The sequence below is a fragment of the Hippoglossus hippoglossus genome, chromosome 18 (assembly GCF_009819705.1).
Source record: "Hippoglossus hippoglossus isolate fHipHip1 chromosome 18, fHipHip1.pri, whole genome shotgun sequence".
Classification (NCBI taxonomy): Eukaryota; Metazoa; Chordata; class Actinopteri; order Pleuronectiformes; family Pleuronectidae; genus Hippoglossus; species Hippoglossus hippoglossus.
In genome coordinates this window covers 15152947-15176532 of record NC_047168.1, presented here as the reverse complement: position 1 = coordinate 15176532, position 23586 = coordinate 15152947, and the positions used below count along the sequence as shown (strand labels likewise).

At 42.6% G+C, this 23586-nt stretch overlaps 3 protein-coding genes across 9 annotated transcripts; 1 reads left to right on the top strand and 2 right to left on the bottom strand.

Moving 5' to 3' along the window:
• The first annotated feature begins 1385 nt into the window (after window positions 1-1385).
• ripk3 (receptor-interacting serine-threonine kinase 3) lies at window positions 1386-8323 on the top strand. Of its 4 annotated transcripts, none has more exons than XM_034569309.1 (13): window positions 1386-1593; window positions 1679-1862; window positions 2258-2413; window positions 2768-2916; window positions 3200-3249; window positions 3999-4157; window positions 4323-4405; window positions 4531-4594; window positions 4981-5045; window positions 6084-6123; window positions 6226-6404; window positions 6773-6973; window positions 7004-8323. In XM_034569309.1, exons 1-13 carry the CDS (start codon window positions 1439-1441, stop codon window positions 7013-7015), a joined length of 1497 nt encoding a protein of 498 aa, XP_034425200.1. In that variant the 5' UTR covers window positions 1386-1438; the 3' UTR covers window positions 7016-8323. The 4 variants fall into 4 exon arrangements, with proteins under 4 accessions (XP_034425200.1, XP_034425199.1, XP_034425202.1 ...); XM_034569308.1 differs by having other exon boundaries at window positions 4528-4594; XM_034569311.1 differs by having other exon boundaries at window positions 1387-1593; window positions 1697-1862.
• A 1780-nt stretch (window positions 8324-10103) lies between these two features.
• si:dkeyp-74b6.2 (cerebellin-1) lies at window positions 10104-13934 on the bottom strand. Of its 2 annotated transcripts, none has more exons than XM_034569313.1 (4): window positions 13696-13934; window positions 12035-12663; window positions 10726-10845; window positions 10104-10606 (listed from the first exon to the last, which is right to left on the bottom strand). In XM_034569313.1, the coding sequence occupies exons 2-4, from the start codon at window positions 12335-12337 to the stop codon at window positions 10409-10411; spliced, it is 621 nt and encodes a 206-aa protein (XP_034425204.1). In that variant the 5' UTR covers window positions 12338-12663; window positions 13696-13934; the 3' UTR covers window positions 10104-10408. The 2 variants fall into 2 exon arrangements, with proteins under 2 accessions (XP_034425204.1, XP_034425205.1); XM_034569314.1 differs by having other exon boundaries at window positions 10532-10645; window positions 10692-10845; window positions 13696-13915.
• Window positions 13935-15404: 1470 nt separating this feature from the next.
• LOC117752126 (E3 ubiquitin-protein ligase TRIM39-like) lies at window positions 15405-18973 on the bottom strand. 3 transcript variants are annotated; one of them, XR_004611995.1, is made up of 11 exons: window positions 18865-18973; window positions 18348-18582; window positions 17894-18260; window positions 17648-17743; window positions 17304-17537; window positions 17067-17214; window positions 16936-16962; window positions 16766-16830; window positions 16554-16673; window positions 15915-16384; window positions 15405-15844 (listed from the first exon to the last, which is right to left on the bottom strand). XR_004611995.1 is itself a non-coding variant. In XM_034569306.1 (10 exons), exons 1-10 carry the CDS (start codon window positions 18905-18907, stop codon window positions 15983-15985), a joined length of 1737 nt encoding a protein of 578 aa, XP_034425197.1. In that variant the 5' UTR covers window positions 18908-18973; the 3' UTR covers window positions 15405-15982. The 3 variants fall into 3 exon arrangements, 1 of the variants encoding a protein (XP_034425197.1); XR_004611996.1 differs by having other exon boundaries at window positions 17894-18164; XM_034569306.1 differs by having other exon boundaries at window positions 15405-16384.
• Between the last annotated feature and the right edge of the window lie 4613 nt (window positions 18974-23586).

Genomic DNA, 23586 nt, shown 5'->3' with positions numbered 1-23586 from the left:
GTTCACATGTAGCTGCTGCTGCTGAGAGAGAGAGTCGCTGCCCGAGCAGCAGGGTTTTCACAACGAGTGTGTCCCTACGGGTGAGTGCTTTCCCTGTTTTTAAAAAATCATCTTCATATCCTTATCAGTGTTGTAAGTGTCTGCGGCTTTGATCTGATCAGGAAATCCTACTGTGGGGTAGTCTCTACCTTTGATGTTGTGTTTTTCACTTGACTTATTATCACAAGTGATGTGAATCTGCTGTTTAACCATAGGTTCAGAGATAAATGTTCTTTTTTCTTTAACGTTTTAAACCAAACGTGTAAAAAGCTTTATTGCCGGGGCGTGGACACAAGGCAGGTAGCTTCGTCTGTGATGTTACATCATATTAACATTCATTACAACAACTGAAACTGAGTGAGGGACGAATCAAGACAATCTGAATAATTGTGAACGCTTCGAGTGGTTTAACAGGAGTTCTTGGTATTCATTCCACCTTCAGCAACCTGAACAACATGTGGTTTCCTGTTAAGTCTGTGAGTGTGCGTGTGAATTCAGCCGCTTGTAGAAACACGACGTGGAATATGAAACCACCCGACATTTAGAAATGGGCCTCAGAAGAAGAACCTAAAGGTCATTTCCCCCCCGATGTTAATTCAAGAGTCGGAAAAAACAGGAGAAATGATGTTTTTCACCATGACACCATAAACTGTGACTCGGTTTTATTTACTTCCTGAAATGAACTGACAGAAAGAGAATATGACAGATTTTGGGAGGGAGACGAGTTAAAGAAAGGATTTTTAAAAGCGATTCTCAACGACATATATTACGTTTGGTTATTTAGGTCAATCATCAACCAAAAAATGCCCAATATTTTCTGGTTCAGGGTCTAGAACTTAAGGATTTCCTGTTTTTAGACTGTCGCTCACAGCTTAGTTCGGCATCAGCTCGAGGAAGTTTCCATGGGCCTCTGTTAGTTAACTAAGTTCTTAACAGAGAGAATGAAGTTATTGAGAAATAATCCAATAAAGAAATACATATATATGTTTGTGTCACATGATCTGATACATTGACGTTACACATTACCAAAGTCAAAAGTTAACAGGATTTGATAATTTCACTGGTTCAAGAAGTCTCTCAAACACTCGTCCAGTCTGCAGGAACCTGAACAACAAACTGCCTCAGGTGCCGTATTGTGTGTGAATGTGAAGATTGGTCGACAGGACAAGAGAAGAGCTACTTGAATGCACTCCATCTACCATTTACATGTCAACTGTCATTCAGCAAATATGATTGTTAATAGTGATTGAGAAAATTTCACGTCTACATGTGGAATAAACTGGTCCAATCCCGCAAACGCTGGTGAGCAGCGACATTTTAAAAGTTTCCTTATTGGAGATAAACTCTGACCTGCTTCCCTCGGTGTTACCTCCCTTCCAACATATTCTACAGAATTACCATGGACCTTGAAAGAGTTCATCCTCCAGTGATCGAAGACTCCAGCCTCACGAGCTGGGTTTCAATCGGCTCCGGGGGGTTTGGACAAATCTACAAAGTCAGGCATCAGGGGTGGTGCTGCGACGTGGCCATTAAGCTGCTTCATAACGACAACGCGTGAGTAGCTACAGAAGATTTTCTGTTGTCTGCAAGTGAAAATAAGTGAGATTTACTGACGTGACACACGCACACACACACACAGACAGACACACGAAAAAAGGATCAAAGCTTTGCAGCGGGAGGTCCAAATGATGCTTCAAGGAAGCAGCGAGTATGTTATGCAGGTCCTTGGACTCTACAATGGTCAGCCGCCGAACTTTGGGCCCTCAGCACAGCTGGGTCTGGTCATGAAGTACATGGAGAAAGGATCTCTGGAATCGCTACAGGTAACGCAGTCATGTCAGTGTGTGTGTGTCGACATTTGTTCTTTTTGGAAAAAAGGTCTTCCCCATGTTGGATTGTCATGATGTTTGGTACAAATGTTCAGAGGATGAGTCCTAATAAGTCAGATAATCATGCGAGTTCACTGCTCCCTGGTGAATCATCTCCACGTGGACTTGTGATGGTTCCACGAGGATGAATCTTGCTCTGCGGGACGATCTGTTATGTTGATGACGTTATGTTTTCACCTGTGTCTGTTCGTTGCTTTTTCTTTTCAGCAGGATTACGCAAATACGACTAAACGGAAGTTTTGCGTAATCCTGCTGACAAACAAACAAGTGGACTCGTTGTTATCAGAGGTTGAACCCAGCTGTCTTTATTCCTCACATTTTGTGAACAGAGCACTTTAGACGGAGTTCCACCGTTGCCGCTGGTCTTCAGGCTGGCTCACCAGGTGGCCCTGGGGATAAACTTCCTCCACAACCTCTCCCCTGCCCTCCTCCACTGTGACCTGAAGCCCAGCAACGTGCTGCTGGACTTGTATCTCAATGTCAAGGTGAGTGCGAGGCTCACTTGATATTGTTATGGCACGTTTTTTTATGGAAACTTAATGATATGAGCGAGACAATAAGCGTTTATTACTGAAAAGGTTGCCAAAGAGTTTGACAAACTTCAGGCCTCACTGGAGACAGCTTCAGTTGTTTCAGTTCCTCTAGTGTGTAGTTTAGGTTTTTAGTGAATATAAAAGTTCTACAAAGATGAAAAACCCAACGTTTGTAGTAAAGGCAGCTCCTGAAGCTCCTGAAACATCTAATACATTTCATTTTCTGCAGAATAACTTATATGCTGGAATTTGCATCTGTTATGGTCCCAATGCTAATTGTGTCCCTCACTGCCCCTTCTTCTCCAGCTCACAGATTTTGGCCTTTCTAAGCCTAGTCAGACTCAGGCTCAGGTTTCCAGGAGGGATACAGAAGACGGGGGAGGGACGATCAGCTACATGCCACCGGAGGCTTTTGGAATAAATTACAAACCTTCCCGAGCCTCTGATATCTACAGGTACGAGAGCAGTGAACCAGGCTTGAATAACTGTTTTATTTGTTGTGTAACTTCAAGGGAGACGTGTTATGCTCATATTCAGGTTTTAATTAGTGTTATTACTTGAAATGTTTTCACGCTCTAATGTTCAGAAAACAATTGATTGACGATTGAGTATTAATTCTACTTCTCTTGTTAGCGACGTCAGACAGTAAACAAACTGCCAAGAACATTAATTAGCTTGGTCCTGATTGCTTCTGGCTACAAGTGGTGATCGTGGTCTTTAACCTTCTCTTTGTTCCAGCTATGGTATCCTGCTGTGGTCCATCGTCACAGGGAAACAACCGTATCCACGTAAGTGATGATTCGGTCTTTCACAGCTTCTCTCTCCACTGAGCCACATGCTGCCAGGACGGCAGAATCCCACGTGTGTGAGCCACGCCCACCACTTGTAGTTCTGAAAAACAACAGTTGTGCCTGTTCAATTTGGATCTTTAGCAGAATCTGATCTCAGCGCAGGAGGAAATTATCTAAATAAAACGGGTCCAGGTAATGTTACAGTGATCTTATCAGAACTGGAATTATTAGTTGGGGATTCGACCTACAGAACAATAATCAGCAGCGGTTTTGATGATTAATCTGTTAAATTACATTTAAAGAAAAGAAAAAATCATTTGTGAGGACGTGCTGCTATTTTCAGTCTTGTTTTATTCAAAATTCAATACACATATATTCTTGATATTAACTACTATTTGAACAAATCAAACTAATTAGACCAAATTTATTTAATTGGGGGGTTTAAATCTCTACATCTTTCAAAATTACAAAGTGTCTTAATTATTACACACTTTCTATTCTACCACAAGGGGGTGCCAAAGTTTAGAGTAAAAAAAATGATTCTATATCAGGATGAACTAAAATGCAGATTTTGTCATCTGGTCTATCAGGCGTGTTTATTCTGTTGTTAATATTTGGTCAATGCAGCTTTAATACAAGCTTTAATACATCAAATTACATTTCTACGTTAAAGTGTCGACATTTCATCTAATCTCAACAGGACACAGTCTCCACAACCTGTTTTTACAATCTCTCCCCTGCTCTAGATGCACTCCCCAGCGTCGTGATGTTCCGGATCCCCGAGGGAGACCGACCATCGCTGGAAGAGCTCAGCCAGGTTGCAGACCAGGCGGAGCTGATGGGACTGAAGGAGCTCATGATAAATTGCTGGGGGGCCAGTTCCACCCAAAGACCCTCATCCTTGGGTGAGAAGAGCACTTCATTTAGCCTGGGAAAGCTACTGAGCATAATACAATTAATACAATATATATATGACGTTTTAGTTTGGGGCGGGAACTTGGGGATTAACAAACACAGACAAATACTAAACCTTTACTCGTTTGTGCTCTAACATGAAATCTTTCTGGCAGAATGTACAAAAATCACAGAGCAACTGTATCAGACGCACAAACATGGAATTAATGATGCCGTCCATGAAGTGCTGAAGAAACTGGTAAATATCACACATCTCCACAAACGTGTCACGCTGACGCTGCACAACATTAACGTGACGCATCAAAACCACTGGAGACTGATCCGTCGCTTCCTGATTCACTTATTTCTCTTCCTGTTTTGCAGGAGCAGAAGGAACGAGACAGAATAGCGGAGCAGCTTCAGAGGCTTCACGTCACTCCGGCCTCAGGTTTTACAAATTCTCTCACTTTCAAAAGATGATTTTTCATCCACTTTTCTGAAACGAGAGTTGGATGAAATACTCTGAGCAGAACCCAGCTGCTGGCTTTAGCTTCACATGTGCAGAGGAAACTCAATCTTCTCATCCAACTGCAGAAGATAATGAATTTCTTCCTTTGAGTTTGATCAAAATTATGATTATTATTCATATTGTTATTATAAACCTCTCGACAGCAGCCTTTAAATGCATCTAATGCTGTCCCTGAGGTAATTGGAACAAGTTTAGCTTATTTGTTAGTAGTTTAACAAAGTTTGATCAAGTCTGTGAAACCACAGAACTGTGAGCAGACAACACAGATTTCATTTCGTGTCATTGAATCCGTCTTTTCCTTCCAGGGGCTCCCAGAGTTCAAGAGGTGAACATTCAGGATAATGTGCTGACGGGACCTTCGCCCGTTCAGGTGAGAAACAATATATAGAGATATTAGATATGATCAGAGTTCAGACCCTCGCTGCATCGTTCGCGTTCTCACCGGATGAAATTACTTTATTTCTTATAAATCATGAAGTGACTCACTGGTCTGTGAGGTATTTCGATTTTTCCCCTGTGCCACAGATTGGTCAATACTGTGATGTTTCTTCACGACGTGTGTTTTTGCTGCTTCAGGGAAATATTACATGCATCACTTCCTGCTGCACCACATTGAGTTTGTGTCAAGGTCAATCAGAGACAGAATTTATATAGTAATTTAAAATATATATGTATATATACACACACATCAACATTAACAATCTAATATTTACTTATGTTATTTTATATATTGTATATATAATTTAGATCTATGAACAGTGTATCATATTATATGTATCAAAATACATATATTTTATCAATTCGCTTGTAAATATATCATATATAAATTTGCACATATATTTAATTTAAGTCATACTATTATATACATATCACGCTGCATATTACATGTTTTATATATAATAACCTACGATACATTTTTTGCAAAACAAGGATTTTTACTTCAGATTCTTTGATTGTATTTTGCTTGTAAACTTTCAAATTAATTACTTTTCCTTACTTAGTATTTTTATAGTACTTATCTGGTATTTTTTATTTAATTGAAGTATTTGACAACTCGACAATGAAAAGGATGAAGTCCCCACATACATGGCTCCAATCAGCTCTACTGTAAATACGACGGATGAGAATCTGTGGTTTTTAAAATATGTATTTTCTATGTTTTGATTTGCAGTAACAGTTTTTTTCTCAGTGTGTCTTTTAAAACACAAGTTCATGTACGTTACCGTCGGCTGAGTTTCGATTGTCAGAAGCAAACCTCTCGCTGTGCAGTCATTAAGGGATGAGCATGTTTATTTCTCAGTAGAAAACCAATCTATTAAAACATGCAACCGGCCGTTTTAGTGTTTCATGGTTGAGTGGTTCATCGTAAACAACTCACAAACAGAACTATTACTTCCTTCTGTTGCAGGAAGTGGCCTTTGGGAGGAGCTCAAATCAAAGGGTCAAAGGTAAACAGGAAGTTGGCGTTGGAGCCGGAGGGGGAACTTTACTTTAAGGTCAAAATCATCTACCACAGCTTCAAGTTTTCACATGCGTGTGTTCCCTCTCAGACCCGCCGGCATCCCGACAAGCAAACGTGTGTGATGTTGACAAGACCCACTCGTCCACAGACAACCATAAAGCCAAAGCTTCCTCCGTTCATCCCATCAGTGCATCGCCGGCGCCTCCTTCCACCACGAGGTCACCTCAGGCCAGTGCAGCTAAGAATCCCTCATCTCAACAGTTCCAGGTAGATTTAAGAAATGACCATAATGTCTCCAAACTTAAGAAAACACATTTATCATGAATCACGTGCATCAGAGAATGAATAACCACTCAAGGAAGAGAAGTGACCCTACGTCTTCTATATCGTGCTTTCACGCACTTTAATCAGTACATTACTATGCAAAAAAACATGTATAATTATAAAGATCATTATATTTGTGAGAAATATTTGAATATCCCGGAAGAATTACAGAAATTTGGATGAAATACTAATATATTTTGATCGGTATTAGACATTTTCAACTGTCCGTTTAAAGCCTGGTCACAGTTTTAGTCTCATCTCTTCTCTTCTTTGAACTCATTTTGTTCGTTTGTCGTTTTTTACATGTGCAGCGTCAGTTTTCCAGCCCGACCCCTTCTTCTACGAGTCAACCGACATACAATGTCTACATCCACTGCAGCCAGGTGACGGGAGTTCAGAGCGGCAACAAAAACACCATGTACATCAACAAGGAGCCTTTAGAGAGGAGGCGACACCCAACAGCGCCATCTCGTGTCAACCCCCCGTCACCACATCCAGGAAGCAGGAACAACCACTGAGGAGGTTCGCTTCTGAACACGATTCAGATTTGGTGACATGCAGGCTTTTGAAATTATGTTTTGGTGTTTCTAGGGAATATTTATTCTGCTTCTTTTGTTTTGAAAATGTTTTACCAGTCAGAAACGCATCACACCTCTCTTTCGCCCCCGTCAGCAGAAAAACAGGAGCCAAGTCCGATCATGTGGTTTTTAACAAGCTGTAGTCGGCAAATATCCCCGGTCGCAGCGCCAGGCCACCATCAGGCGCCAAAACACGACTTAACGCCAGACGGACCGTGAGTCACAAGAGGTCGGTTTAGAATCTAACCTGTTCCCAAACAGTTCACGTCGTTTTAGCTGAAATTCCAAAAAGTACAGAAGAGTATTGGGACCAGACATAAGAAAAAAAGATCAAAGTCGAAAAAGTAAAGAATAGAATCTTTTTCCAAGATCAAAGTCAAACTTATAAGAATAAACTACTGGAGTTAGCACGTATGACTGCGTCTACAAAATGTGTAGATGATCGCTGAAATCGAGATTCACAGTGAGGTCACCTGTATTCGGGCTTCGTAGAGAACATGGCTGTCAGTCGCTTAAACCTCCGACTTCATTCCCGTTTTAGTTTGATTTGATCCTCAACATTTCCACTTTATTCTCGACATTTCCGCTCTAGTGTCATTATCAGCATTTCCACTTTATTGTCAACTTTATTCTCAACATTTTGACGGAAGGAAACAGAAGAATCAACCGTACAGGACACGTGTGATGGTTGATGGAAGTCTCACGTTCAGTCTATTCCCAAAGATGGAATCTCCACCTCTTTAGTGGAACAGAGGTTTTGCTACAGGCCACGTTCATTTGCACTGAAATACAGAATTGGATCACCAACATATTTCTGCATTGGTATCAATTTGGTTTCTTTTTATACTTTTGTGTCTTTTTGTGGATTTATCTTTACCCGGTTTAACTTTGTATTCTTTTTTTTTCAAATGTTCATTTTAAATAAAAATTCTATGAATATCATAAACCAGTTCCATCATAAGTGTGTCAGACATCCAATGTGACAGTGGATTTGAATACTTGACAGAATCGTCCTCTAAATGTACTGGAAATAAAAGATATCTAGAATATAAACAGTCATAAAAACAGTCGTAATTAATAACTGGACTTTCTGGGTTTCTGTTGTATCACAACAGTTTTTCCGTCCGTCTGTGGAGTTTATTACTCACATGAACCCGATTCTTCTTATAAATACTCCAAACTCATTTCTCATACATTCAGTTGAATGAAAATAGTCAACTAGACGACGGATGAATTCATTTGGATGAATATCTAAAGCTGCAAAAAACTTCTGCTGAACTTTTATTGATGAATTCATCTCGGTTGGTGTTTGGGTTTTTCCGTTTTCTGCGTGGATCCTTGTCTCGAGGCGTTTCTGTAGTTTTGGAGCCTTCACATGGTTTTTCCCTCCAGACACGAGTCAGCAAAGTGCTAACACAGGCCTCCGCTGTGCACCGGGCCGTTGAGACTGATCCACAGAGACGGTCCGGTGTGAACTCAACAGGCCTCTGGCACCGAAACCGCTCCTTCACCGCCAGTCCTCCATCTGCCACCGGATCCACCGCAGAGAGACAGTCCATCGCCGTGCGTCACCGAGGACGACAAACTCACATATAGATATACATGTTCCCTTTAGGGATTTCAATAAAGCTGCTGTTTGAATGGTTTAAAAATATTTGTACCCGATACTGGTGCAGGACTCTATGTGAGGAAAGCATCAGGATTCACGTATAGGTGCTTTCTAGATGTCTGACTGTGACTGTGATCCTCGTATCATCTCTGGCGCCACGCGGGAGGGATACCCGCTATTTAAGGAACAACCGTCTGTCGGCATCAAGGGATTTCGAGAGCGTATGAAAAGTACAGCAGAGGTGGTTTGGAGGCCACGATAGTTTCAGCATTTATCAAGGACGTGATGAGCGTGTGTCCTTGTCAGATAAGTACATGTGCAAGCTGTCAGACTAATGAACTGCAGAATTACACAGCGAGAGCAGATTTGTTAACGCAGGCTGTAGCAAGATGATTTGACGATGTTATCAGCAGTGATCTCAAAATCTAATTTAAAAAAAAAAAAACAGCTCAGACTCTTTTGTAAATCACCAAAACTGAGAAAGGTTTTTAATGAAAGCTCATAAGAGAAGTCGTTAAACATGAATAAAAAGTGTTGCTATTCAATTAATTCAAATGGAAAGTGAAGCTTTTTTCATTTTGCCTTTTGGACTTTATCAATCTGCGTGAAGCTGAACCCCCTAACCCTGTCATTGTACTCCTCCGGTTTTCAAACTCTTATCCAGACTCAAACCCGAACACACGATTCACATATTTTTTACTTAAACTGTCAATGGGTCAAACATAGAGACTTTAAACAGCAGAACTTGCCTGAGATTATTTTTCTTCAGTGCCAAAGTAATCCAGTGATAGTTTTCTGTGCACGTATCGGTACATGGCCAACAGGAACTGCTAATGACTAATTCGGCGTATTTTTAATGGTGCCAGTCGGCAAACGTGGGCCGAGACAACCGGCCTAAAGATGTCGCCCACATGCTAACTAGCGTGGCAGCACTTTGCCTTAATTACATTTCCTAATGCATGATGGTACCTGTAGTTCCACACGTTAGAGGAGGAAATCCCCCAAATTAATTATCACCCAAATTATCCAACAAAACATAAAATAGGACCGACAATACGTTGATATAAACTTTTCTCATGTTTGACGATAAATATCTTTAAAGAGGCCTGACGGTTGATGTGGTGTCGGGGGGGGGGTGAAGCCACAGCTGGATTAAACAAATGAGACACAACGTGCTGACTCGTGATCTTTAGACCTCCTGGAAGGTGGATTTTATACATTTGGGACAGAGCTAGCTTAGCATTCACCCTGTTTGTAGTTTCTAGTGCAAAGCTAAACTGTTTACAGTCGTTTTCCTACAGAACAAACACGAGGGTGGTGTCAACTCCACAGGAAGATTCCTTATGTCCCTCAAGTTATTGAAACTGCATAGATCACATTCACGACTTCATCCAGCACCGCTGAGCACTAACTGGATCATGTAGACATACAGACAGATTGGTACGAGTCAGGGAACAGACACAATCATTTTCTTTACTGCCACAAACATCGGATTTCATGCACTAACTGAAAATCACTGAACCTCAGACAGGGTAGATGACACGCTACAGTATTTAGACCACGTACAGCACAACAAGACACGTGAGCGCAACACAAATGGAAATTACATTCAGGTGCAACGTGAATTCACCCATCTGATGCTTATAAAGAGGCATCAAAGCAGTTTGGATGTCACTTCCAGCTTTAATGTGGAACTCAAACAGCATTTACTGACGCCTCCTCCTTTATGTCAGAAAGTAACCATCTGACCCTAGACCAGCCTACAAGGGGAACACCAGAAAGCCAGAGAACGTGGAGTACTTCCACCCGCCCATCAGGTTCCCCCTCTCCAGCTTGAGGTAAACCTTGTCCCCCCTCTCCATCATCACCAGCCCGGCGTTGGTGGCAGCCTCCCTGGTCACATCCTGGTCACCTGCGAAGGCCGAGATCACCGGCGAGCCATTGAGAACCAGACTCACCTGAGAAGACAGAAAACGTGATGAGGATATGCTTCACATCTATGCGTTTTTTTGTCCTATTTTCTTGTTTTAGATTGGTTTTAACTAACTAAACTATTCCTTGAAGCTGCCGTTCTTACTTGAATCGTCTGCCGGTTGTAGACCTTGACCACATGGAAGCTGAAGCTGTAGACTCCTTTTCTCGGGGCAACAAAGATGCTCCTTGCTGGGTCAAAGTGGCTGCCAACATTCACCAAGATCTGAAAACAAAATGAAAAGATGATGTTTATAGAGTAGCACAACAGGGCCGGAGCAAAGTAAAGCAACATTAAAATGTGCAATATCTGATAAATACGCCTACTTTTAAAAAATGTTTTTACCGCTGAGCGTCTCTTTAAAATAGAAAAACAAAAGGTGGATGAGAACAAAGTGTTCTACCAGGTGTACCGGGTTGAGGACAGCGATCAGCACATGATGACACGAGCAATGACTCAGATCCTCAGGTTTGTTGTTGGATGCCTTGAGTTGGCAAAGGACCAATGTACTTTCTGTATGAACAGTGTGATCAGGGACCGGAGATTCCAGCGGGGGGGGTTCTTACACCTTGTCACCGAACGCAGCAGCAGTCAGAACGTAAAGTCCTGTTCGAGGTTTGTCAGTGGCTCTGCTGTCACGGCCCCAGCAACAGGCTACCAGAGGAAGTCAGACTTTTTATTTTATTTCCAACAGCTATTTTGAATGGTGCTATATAAATAAAGATATTATCTATTACATAATATATGTTATATTATCTTAACAACTGTTTGCTGTCAAATTGTGCACAGCCCATAAGATCCATTAGTGAATAAATCGTATATTGGCCTCAGCAAATGCCCGACTCTTTATCTATAGTGTCAACAACAGATCCCAAATTAAAGTCTCATTTAAAACCCTATCAGATCATGTAAGTGTGTGGTGCCTGTGGTTTAGGAATCAAGTCGCTACACTGCATCGTTCAAACGGATGATTCACAGGCACCAGCTTGAAAACACAACGTTCCACATACCATGTGCCCTGATGGGGGCAGGACATGAAAATGGTGCATCCACATATTTTTGTGTGGACACACCTGTACACATATCTTCACCCACATCTTTGGTGCTCGTGCAGTTTGATGGTTTAGGCAAGGCCACACATGTGTGGGAGCCTGACTGAGCTGCAGCCAGACCTGACCTCAGCTCATTAAATCCCTGCTCCCAAGAGTTTTGTGCAAAAGCTTCGTAGAAATCTGATGTGGCAGCAGACGAAGGCTCATGCATGTGCAATGTTTCATTTTCTAAAATCGTGACATTGTTGTTTATGTGGGAAATGTCACAGTCCAGCAGGGGATGAAATGTAGTTTTCTTTAAGGGCTTGATTTGTGACGTGATGGGTTTAGGAGAATAAAGTGAACAGCCTGGTGAAACCCACCTGGTCGAAGTAGATGGTCATGGTGCGGTTGCTCATCTCTGAGGGCTCGTGGTTGGTGTTGCGTACGGCTGAAAACGCCACCCGCCCGGTCCCTGACCTCACCGACATGCCCAGAGCGTTACCCGTTGTCTCCGCGGAGGGGGACGAGTCGCACACCACCAGGCACTTTCCCTCCAACACGATCGGCTCGGTGTCATTCTGGCAGCTGACGTGTGAGGGCCCCCGGTGAGCGAGGAGCAGCAGTCCGAGGAGGAAGGCCGAGCGGGCGGTGAGATATGGTGGAGGGGGCCGAACTGGGGGCATAGCTCCAGATGAGAACGAGCTCCGGGTGCTTCTGGGCTTTGCCGGTGTTTTTCTCACTCCCACAACAGAGACAGTCTCTTCAGCGAGTGAGACATTAAGTGATCTTATAATCCTTCTGTAACAGTTGTGCAAACACTGGGTGGACGTGGACACTCTCTGGACAGGAATATCAGTTGGCGCCAACTTCCATGTGACTTCCCACGAGAGCAGACAGGATGTTCTGTTACACACAGTATAATTGGAGGTTATCCAGTTCCAGTTGCCATCAGCCAGCTGGATGCTGACACCGAGTCCTAACCGGTTTGGAGGCTGTCAACGCCTCAGGCCTGTTTCAATCAATAGAGCGTAGGAGACATGATGTGCACGAGAAAACTAAAAGCACGTTATTTTTAAAACACAAAAAAGACGCTTACAACCTGCAAACTACGACCAATGCCGTTCCCTAAATCCGTTTCTCTTACTTCTGCCAAGGAGGTTATGTTTTTGTCTGCGTTTGTTCGTTCGTCTGCTAGTTAGCAGGATTCTGCTAAAGCTAATGCACGGACTACTGCAAAACCTGGTGGACGGACGTGGTATTGGTCAGGAAAGAACCCAGTATATTTTGGTGCAGATCAATAATTTTCTTTCCCACTTTCTATGACGTTTTTTCAACAGTTTCCTTGATTTCTCAGCAAATTATTCAACGGATCCTGATGAAAATAAATCATATTTAGGCGACTGATATTTATAAGTGTGTGAAATTTGGTGCAGATCCAAAATAAAAATTAGTGAATTTAAATGTGGTTTCATGAGGTGACATTCGAGTCTTAAAAATAGAGGAACACTATATAACGATATTCAAACTGTCGAACATTACAAAGAATATTAAAAGCGATCGTTAGAAGAAGTGATGAGGTAATGCTTTGGCCGGGAGGAGGTAAGACGTGTGCGGTACCAGCTGGACCGCGGGGGGGGGGGACGCTGGACTATCACAATCCCACCACTGAGAGGCCATCTGTGGGTAAACACTCCCACTCGCTGCCCCAGCACCTCCCCAGTTTAGTCCCTGTCTCTGCACTTGCATTCCTTTACACAAACACGTGAACACACACTAGATATACAGATATTCCAATATTATCTCAACAGATATCTGCAATAAAAAGCAACGCAGTTTATGTTTCATGCACTTTAGCTTTGTTAACCTGAAATAAAAGATAAATCGTTGTTTCCTCACACGAGAAACAGAAGAATTTAGGAAAAATCATTTCCCAGAACAAAGTGGATCTCTACAGAACTTAGACATCATAATAACCACAACACAAAGCACAAACCCTCCTTTGCAACATGCAATAATAAATTGTACTTAAAAAAACACCCACCTCTCACGATAACCTCTGAGTTTGCAGGGATGCACAGAAACCAGCTTGCTCTGTGGCGCTCGAGCATCTCAAGAGCCCAGTTCTCCCAGTTCCCTTCAGCTTGGTCCCTGCTCCTCTGTCTCTCCTCTCTCGCTCTAATTTCCTCTCGGATCCAGGAAACCCCAGAGCTGGAGCAGACGTTTAATCCCATCACGAGCATCGCAGCCCTTCTGCTCTCACGGCTCCTCCACCCCCTGCTGGACCCCCCCCCCCCTCCCTCACTATCCTCTCTTTTACCGCAGATATGTGGGAAATCTGCCATTTTTCAATGTGAGCAAAGGTCTCACAGAGCGATAGATCACTTTATTCAATCCCCAGAGGGAAATCAAGTCAAAGGAAAGTTGGCTCCTTTCATTCATTCTCAGCACTAACTCAGTGGCACACACGTACAGTGGAGCAGGAACCATCCAGGGTTGCAGCGTGTTGCAGGTCGACCGGCCTCCCAGCATGCAATGTTAATAATCGTAGACATTGTAGATGTTCCTTGGCACGCACCAGCAGTATTTAAGTTGTTCTCATTGAGGCAGGAGCAGTCACTGCTACGTGCAGGAAAGAATTAGTTTCACGTGTGTATAGTAAGTTTCCCGTATTGAGGTCGGATATACAATTATATTATAATATAATAACATTATAATAACAATAATCACGATAATTATAATAATAAATGCTTTCACTCCAGACCCGTAACTCATTCTTCCATCAAGTTTCATTGTGATCCGTCCGGTAGTTTCTGCACAATCCTGCTCACGTGAAAACATTACAAGCTTTGTGGACGTTAAAATGAAAATGAAATATTAAAAGGGTTGATCCACAAAACAACGTATTGTATTTGTTTGTTGTATATTTAGTACGACAAAAAAAAAGTGTTAGAGTATTAAAGTAACTAGATACAACGACTGTGGTGGAAAATGTTTTGGAACTTGTAGTGTGGTGGAACTTGTATTCAAGTAAAATACAAGTTCCTTAGATGTAGAGATACAGTTCAAGTCCCAGGTCAGAGAAACTAAATGAATCTTGTTGAAAGAGTCCGGGAGGCAGGTTAGCATTCAGAGGTGTGGTTGGTTTTAATTGCTTTCGGTAGTTAACCACCGAGGTGTGGTGTAATACGAGTCTGAAGAATGTAACTGATACCCCTGGGTCAGGAGAAGGCACCGGCTCTGCCCACGAGCCACAAAAGACTTGTTTTTCACCTCGAGCTCCACCCGACTAAATGTTTCTCTCTGTAGCTGCTGCCAGGAAGGAACAAAGTGTTTTTAAGCTGCTGTCACGGAGACATGCACTGAAACTCCAGAGAATCACTGGACACGTGTGAGAGAGCGAATGTCCAAGTGAGAGCTGCCAGACTTTCTCCAGAGCTGCAGCCAGGCCCCGTAGAAAAGGCTCTCGAGCAAAGAATACAAATATCATAGAGTTCATGTGTGAAAGTCAAACTCTGGAGAAAGTCCGGACCCAATGGTTTCAAATTGTCCAGTTCGTGTCTGATACCAGCTTTACTGAAAACTAACGTGAACACGCACATCACATGCATACGTGTGTACAGACGACTGATCTCTGAAATATGAAAGTTAAAGGAAGTCTGTTAAAGTTGTGCTGCAGCTTATGAAGACGTCAAAAGAAGTTCGCAGAAGTTGAAAAATATAAATGACAAACCAGTCTCAATTAATTTTTAAAAACACAATCTTTTATCTTCAGTTTTATACGTCACCCATTTAGGATGTGGATTTCAAATAATGACAAACATATAAAAAATATATTCTTTACATTTATATACACAAGTTGGGCATCAACTCTTTTTCGTCAGAGGTCAAGGTGACAGCAGGGGATCAAAGTGTTAGCTTGTTGTAAACAGGACAACAAGTAGAAACTTTGGGGTTTGGATTGTTGAGAAAGCAACATGGCCGCTATCGCAAACAATATTTCCGCAAGGGGCGGGGCTTAGCAATTCTAGCTACATATAGCTAGCTGTATGAACTAGCTAGCTATAACTAAAATGTCCGTGGTGCAATATTGAAGTGGTGAAGTGGGCGTGGCCTATCAGGTCTGTTTTACAGTGACGTTATTTACATTATTCTTATCTCTGGTGCATTTCTGGTTTAAACGGAGATAACTTGGCCTGTTGCAGGTCAGTGTCACGCAGATACTACTACAGTACAATAAATCAATACAAAATCTAAACCACAATAGGTTAATAAAGTTGCTCCATAAGAACGTTTTCTCATTGGTTAGCATCATTCCTTCGCATCACAAATTATAAATCTGTCTCGATGATGATTTCCAGTCCCACCCTGGTGCTTCTCTCCAGAGGACAGACGACCAGCGGAGTCGTGTTTTTCCCGTCGTCTTGAACACAGGGATTGAAGTAGGGGTGCAGCGGCTCGTCGAAAGAACAGCCGCTGTACGTGTAGATGTGAGTCTTTGTCTCCGCGTTGTAGAAGGACACCAACCCCCCCTCGTAGTCCAGGAATATGCCCACTTTCTGCGGGGTTTCCTGGGGTTGGAGGGTGATGGAGGGGGCGGTGCAGGCGCTCAGGCTGCCTCCCTTTCGCCTGCAGATCGCCCAGTAGCCGCTGTCGGGACGCACCGTGATGGCCCCCTTCCTGTTGATGGACTCTCTGGCCAAGCCGAGGTCCCAGTCGGTTTTATCTCCAACCTGGAACATGCAGAGAATCGGGAATTAGTATAAAGAATGCAGTTTTTATAATAACAACAAAATCAGTGGGATAAGAACAACGTAAAATGTGGGCGGACTGTCCATCTAATCTCTGAACACGGTCGTACATGTGACATCTTCCAAACAATAAAATCACGCCTACTCGTACCTGAACTTCCCAGTAGCTTCTTCCATGCGTGAAGCTCTGTTTCCCCAGAACACAGACGCAGGTGTCAAACCGCTCAGGGTTGTTTGGTAGCGACGTCTTTTTCTGGCTGCTCAGGCTCACCTGCGGATCAGTGGAAATAACATTGTAATCAGCCTGTTTTGCAGCATCGTCCACAAGGGGCCAGTCTTATATTCACAGTCAAATAACTCTACCTTCTTTCCATCTGGAGACAGGACCAGCCAGGCGGACGCAGTCTCAGGATCCAGAGTCACATCCACTGCAGAAATAAAGAAAACTGTGAGTCCAGGGAACAGGAGGAGATGCTGATCGAGACTGAACAATGCTACTGCAGAAAGAAAAGAGTGCAGGATAGTGAACACACCTGCATATTGATTCATCTTGTCTGTCTCTGCAAACAGGGAGAAGAAGAGTGTTATTTTCATGCTTTCGCTTCCACGACAGTCACTCAAATCTTTGGTCACTTTCGATGAGCGTCTTCTAAGAATCACTGACCTTCTGCTGAGAGTTGGTCGGCGAGTTCCTGACAAACATCCACCAGAGCGGAGACGGCTCTCCTCACCGTCCCCAGGCAGTTGTCAGGGTGGACCACGACCTCGGACCACTCTCTAGTGGACGGGAGGCTGCTGAGAGACGGGAAACCCTGAAGCAGACGAAACAAACGGTCATCTCACGGGTTCAGCTGTCGATGTGTTGACGCAGCACAGAGATATTGAAATGTAGATTTCTAACCTGCAGGAGGTGAAGAGGGTTCTGAGTGAGCTCCAGGTGCTGCAGCTCGCTGCCCCTCGTCTGCAGCTCATTGATTTCCTGCTCCAGCTCGTGAAGCGTCTGCTTGGCCGTCCTCTCGGCCTCGCCCTGCCGCCCCTTCAGCTCCTGCACCAGCGCGCCCTCCTGTTTCCGGATGGCGCTTATCAGCAGGGCGCAGACCCGAGCACTGCTCTGAATCTCTTTCTCTGTGATTTTCTGTCAATTGAAAACAAACATTTTCACATAAATTTACAGGAAAAAAAAAACATCAGCAATTTGAACGGACTCGTTCTGAACTTGCATCTGTGAACCAGAGCAGAACTTACTTTGCTAATCTCGATTGAACTTAAGATCTCCTCCATTTTTCCAAGCCTGTCCTGGATCATCTGCTGAACTTTGCCCTTTGTAGCCCTGAGATGAGACTGGGAAAAAAATACAACAGCATGAAATTTTGAATATGAAGAGCCGACAATGCAGAAAAGGCAGAAGTTGAGACTTCTTGGCAACTTATTTATCTAATCAGAGGAAAACAGGTTTTTACTAATTGATAAATGAAATAAATGTCTCCTCACCTTGACCGTCTTGCTTTCCTTCTCCATGGGGACGACCTCGTGGTGTTTATGGCTCCCTGCCGTGCATTTCACACACACCGGCATCTGGTCTTTCTTGCAGAACATCGTCAGTGGCTGGTTGTGGTTCCTGCAGAGGTGGCTGCTGGTGAAGGTGGCCGGATCCGTCAGCCGGTGTCTCTGCAGCGCCGGCACCCTCAGGTGAGGCGTGAGGTGAAGCTCACAGTACGACGCCTGGCAGACGAGACACGAACTGACTGACGGGGACTTGTTCCTGTGGCAGATGTCACAGGGAACTTTGTCCCAGCGTTGGTTTGGTTCCACTAGAGACTCGAAACCCTCCTCTTCTGCTGCTCTGAGCAACAAAGACCTATTGAATTACCATTAAATGATGTTAGATCGCAACCAAATCAACCAAATTAAATAAAATATTGAAATATATAAGTTAAAAACAAACCTTTTAATGAAATCAATGATTTCTGCAAATTCTCGGTTGATCCTGAGCTCTGGACGTTTTCTGTACGTCTGTTTGCACAGCGGACAGTCGGACTTGCCCCTCGAATCCCAGTAGCCTTCGATGCAGTCGAGGCAGAAGTTGTGTCCACACGGGGTGGAGACGGGATCGGTGTAGATGTTCAGACAGATGCAGCACTTGAACTGCTCCTCGAACTCGACAGAAGTCACGTTCCTGACTGGAAGAGGGAGATTGTATCTTAATCAAACGTGCACGTCTGAAAGTCTAAACATGAGTCTCAGAAAATGTGCAAACTCTGAAGATGACCGTCGATTTAACTGCATGCGGCTGCACGACATCAGAAATGTATACAAACCTTGCAACAAGTACATTTTGATCATCTGACAAAACACAGAAAACTGCTTGATATAAATCTACAACTTCAATCCTTCTTCCCCGGCAGTGAAGTTTATAATAAAATATATAAAACCTATTTGTAATTGAATCCATCGTCTCCTACCTGTTAGGGTTGACATGTTGATGCGTCGGATTATCCTCATCATATGCAGCAGATTGAGCTTGTGAGTCTTAAATAATCCGTCAGGGACAGTGTCTGAATGCCTGAGCTCCGCCCCTGCACTTCCCATAATCCCTCAGTCATTCTGGAATTTCTGGTCGATTACTTTGTCACCTGAACTCGACATGATGTCAGCTCGTCATCCTGCGATGGAGCCGCTTGCCGAAAGTGGACGAGTAGGGTTGGAAACAGGTGGGGCGACTTCTGTATCCGGTTGTTTGTTTGCTTGAGCAACAGGATAATTAACAAGTTTCAGAAAAAGTTTCACTTCAGCCACAAGAGATTAATGTGAGAGGCGAGAGGAGGAAGAGGAAAACAGCAACTGGGATATTATTGCTTTTGTTTTGCTTTTTCTTTACAAAATAAAAGAACGCCAGTATTCATTATAAAAGTTAAAGGTCCAGTGTGTAGGATTTAAATTAAAAAGAATCCTGGGGAAGTTTTCGCTTGTGTGTTTCATCTACTTTGTACAAATTGTTGTTTTCTTTACTTTAGAATGGGCCCTTTATATATTTTATATATTTTAGTTTTCTCCTGCATCTCTTCAACTTTTTAAATGCCCCTTTTTCAACCGTTTTGTCAATTTCAAGAAACGACAGCGGCATCCAGACTGAGGATCACATCAACTTCCTGAACATTGCATCAATAGTTAAGTCCAGTAAACATCCAGCGTCGTTAATTAATTAATTGGGCAAAGGGTAATTTCACTGCTCCACGTGTTCTTTAAACGTATGATTATGATCCATGCTGCTGTGCACTTCACTGTGATGATGTCACTGTTCTCGGTTTGTCCACGTTCAACTTCCCCCGTGATAAACTTTCAGAAAGTCCGACTGCCGGAGCCCAACCAGCGTCATGGTCAAGCCCCGTCTATACGATCACAAGTCTATAGGTTGAAGGGGAGAAGCTGTAGATACAGTGAGTTGGTGTGATATAAGTACATCAGGTACCTGTTCTCTGAGTGCCCTTCTACTTTATTTATATAATCTTCTATTAAGTATATTTATTACAGTTAAAATCAGAGTAAATACTGATGACAACTAAACGCAGTTAAATATCCCATTGTGCTTGCTTGTCCAGGCTTTTTAGACAAAGTTAGAAAACTTAATTTAAGTTCTCTGCAGCTCACATGTGCAGCTGAACATCTTCGGCTTCAACGTGTCACCGATACAGCAGCTTGATGCGTGGACATGAGCTCCGTCTTCAGAGGGATGTTAATCCGTCACTATACTGACAAGGTAACTGCTGCAGAGGAGAAGGGATGTCAACAAACACTTGGGTCGGGTTCCAGGTCGTTTTCTCACATTATCAGAGAAACTGAACCGACACCAAACCAGGCGGACTCGAGATGTTTGTCTGTACTCTCTTCTCGTTCGGGGACTTGAGGTCCGTTCTGCAGGAACCTGTTCTGCAGAATTCCACCTTTCAAACAAACCAAAACATCTCAAGCTTCGAACACTCCGGTATCAGGGGGAACATTTGTCTTTAGTAGTTTCTATTGGACAGGAAGCAGCGTGAATATCGTGGAAGTGATGAAAACAAAGTTGAGTAACCGACAAAACCACCTGGAGGAATATGAGTCACACACACACTGGAACTGGCAGCAGACTTATAATTGGACGATAATTGGAGAAGTGACTCAGACCAGATTGCGACTCGCGGAACAAATTGTATTAAACCTCTTCCTGGAATGAAATTAGGACTCGTAGTAAAGAACATTCTGTGTAGGTGGTAAAACATTTTACACAGTGGAAAACTACCACCACTAACTAACTAACTACCTCTAATATCCTTCTGGGTTATTGAAACTAAGCTGTTTTCTTTTTCTTTTAGGATTATTATTCAGGCCAAGATATAGTTTCTTAAACTCAATGTCAAAAACCTTCACTTGATGTTTTCACGTTTGTATTTTTGTTGTAAATTAATGAAACAAGACAAAAGATGACGGGTGAAGAATAAAGACAAGAGCAGCAGCCTGAGATTCTATTAGTCTGTGATTGGTGTTTATTTATTCTTTTATCCTTTTGTGATGATTCCTAAAACGTCATTAACCATAAACTTTATAATAAATAACTCTAAATAAAAAGAAAACACAAATACAACAACCACCCAAATTGATATTTCTGTGAAGGCTGAAAATCAATTTGGAGAAATGAAGCACAAAAGAAATATTAATGTATAAACAGTGGTTTTCACAGTCCGCTCGTACAAAGCTTGTAAAAAAAAGTGGCCCCTCACTCCACCTTAGTTTCTGTGTGATCCTGATCAATCATGATTATGTTATTTGATCCCAGAGACATTTAACAATTAAGAAAATACAGAATAATCTTCCTGTTTGACTGAACTGAACCAAATACATAAGAAACATCTGTGCTGAGGCCTTGAATCATTTCCGAGTCTTTGGGAAAGTTTCACCCAAATTACTTTTTAAGATATAATTACCAGCAACAGAAATATGTAATAAATGTTTGTTAATTGATCTGATTCTCTTTCTCTCATATGTTCAGTCATCGTAAGAAACAGGAAACAGGGATCTTAATGTCGTCATCTCATCATTGCTGATTCATCATGCAGGGAGTTTTTTCATAATTAGGATCTCTGCTGTTGTTCACGTTTCCCATAAGAGTCTCATTGTTTCACTAACCTATAATTATACACTTTACTTATTAATGTGTCTAAAAAGTCCCAGGAATCTGTCTCTCTGCACTCGGCTCACACTTCTATTAATATCGTTTAGCAAATGTGAAGAATAAAAATGTCCAATGACAAATGAATGTTATATATTTACTGGGGCTTAAATGGAGAAATGTCTTCATATATATATCAAGATTTAAAAAAAAATTACAGTCAGAGAATGTCTTAATTGTTTTACACGATTATTACAAGAAATTATTGTAAGAATTAGTTAGATATTAGTTATCTGAATGTAACATGAACAAGTTTCTAAACTAAACATGTCATCATCGCATCATTACTGATTCATCATGCAGGTAGATCACGTGAATGATCTCTGCTGTTGTTCATGTTTCCCGTAAGAGTCTCATCGTTTTACTAACCTATAATTTTACACTCTTATCGGCTTCACACTCCACATGTGTATAGTTGAGGGTCCGAGGAAGTGCAGTGTGCACAGGAACCGGGCGAGCAAAGAAAAATCCAGCCACGCGACAAAATCCCTGAGCGGAAGTGCACAGTTTGAGCACAAGCGAGGGCAAATCTGAGCACAAGCGAGGGCTGTGTGAGGGAGGCCGCAGGGTTTTAAATGAGAGCATTACGAAATCTGTAAAATCAATAAGTGCTGCTGTCACCTCTTGAATAAAGAGAGTAAAAACAAGTAAACATAGAAGCCTAGAAGGATATGGTAGCCAATCTGTGATGCTGATCTAAAATCGAATGTGGTCAAGGGTTCTATCCGTTTGCCATCTGATCATCAAAAAGCTGTAAACTGGGTTAATGATCTGACGATGCTGCCTGAACACATTGAACTATAAAAGCCGGGTTTTCCCCCGGGCGCTGTGCCGATGTCTTATAAAGGAAATAAAACAGTTTCATTCACGCTTGCATTCGTGCTCGGGCGGTCGGACGACTTCTGCAGGAGCCTCTTTAGTTCCAACGTCAGGATGTCGCAGTCGTTCAAACACAAAGCTGTCACACCTCAAACTGACTTTGCACGGTTCATTCTCCCAGCGAGGACCCACAATGCAGTTTGTCCTTTGCCAGCATCAATACGCCAGTAGATGGTGCAGGGGGAGTTTCTATGTACAGTATTTCTTTACTTATATATATTGAAATACAAATAAAACCATGCCAGTGTACAGGAGCACTGATGACTCTTTTTACACGGTATATATATATATGCTGCTAAATTCCGCTGTGCATTGATGCAAGGAACAAGGAAATCATTTCTCTTGTCGCCTGTTACATAAATGTGGTCGGGCCAGAAACTGTCTGTGCAGAAGGAGAAACCACAGAAGCTTGGCACATGAAACACTCGCAGCTCAGCTGTCAGTCACTTGACATTTCAACTTTACTCTCACAAAAAAAAACCAACACTTCCTCTAAATTTAGTTTGACCTTGTTCTCAACATTTCCTCTTTATTCTCTACATGCAAAAGTAAAAAAATAAATCCTCCTCTTAGTATTTTTTGTTGCTTATGTCCGACCCTCGTCGACGACTGCACAGGAACTGAGCACCACAGACAAACTAAAGGTTCAACGCACCGACACGTTAACACAACGTTCGACTCACTTTAGAACAACACTACAAACTGACACTAAATAATTCTTCATTATCACGTAACCAGTCGACTATCTCTGTTTCCTCGAGAGCAAATGCCAACAGGAAGGTATTTGAGGTTTTAGCACAAACCCAAGGGCGTGTTCTGTTACAGGACGTCGTGGAGAGGGACGGTCGCTGGAAACACGCGGAAATATACCGGCAGAAATACATAAGCTTCTGTTTCTTTAAACGTATGTTGAGCCAAAGGAATCTTCTTTTAAATGAAATGGTCAAATCAAAAAAATCGCCAAGACTCTGCTGGTTCGTCTGCGGGGTCTCTGGCAGAACTGGTAGTTTTTTTCGTTAGCCAATCATTTGAGTGGGGCACTGTTCACTAATTAGGTGTGACACAATCACACGCTAGGTGGCTGTTGTGTAACGTCTCT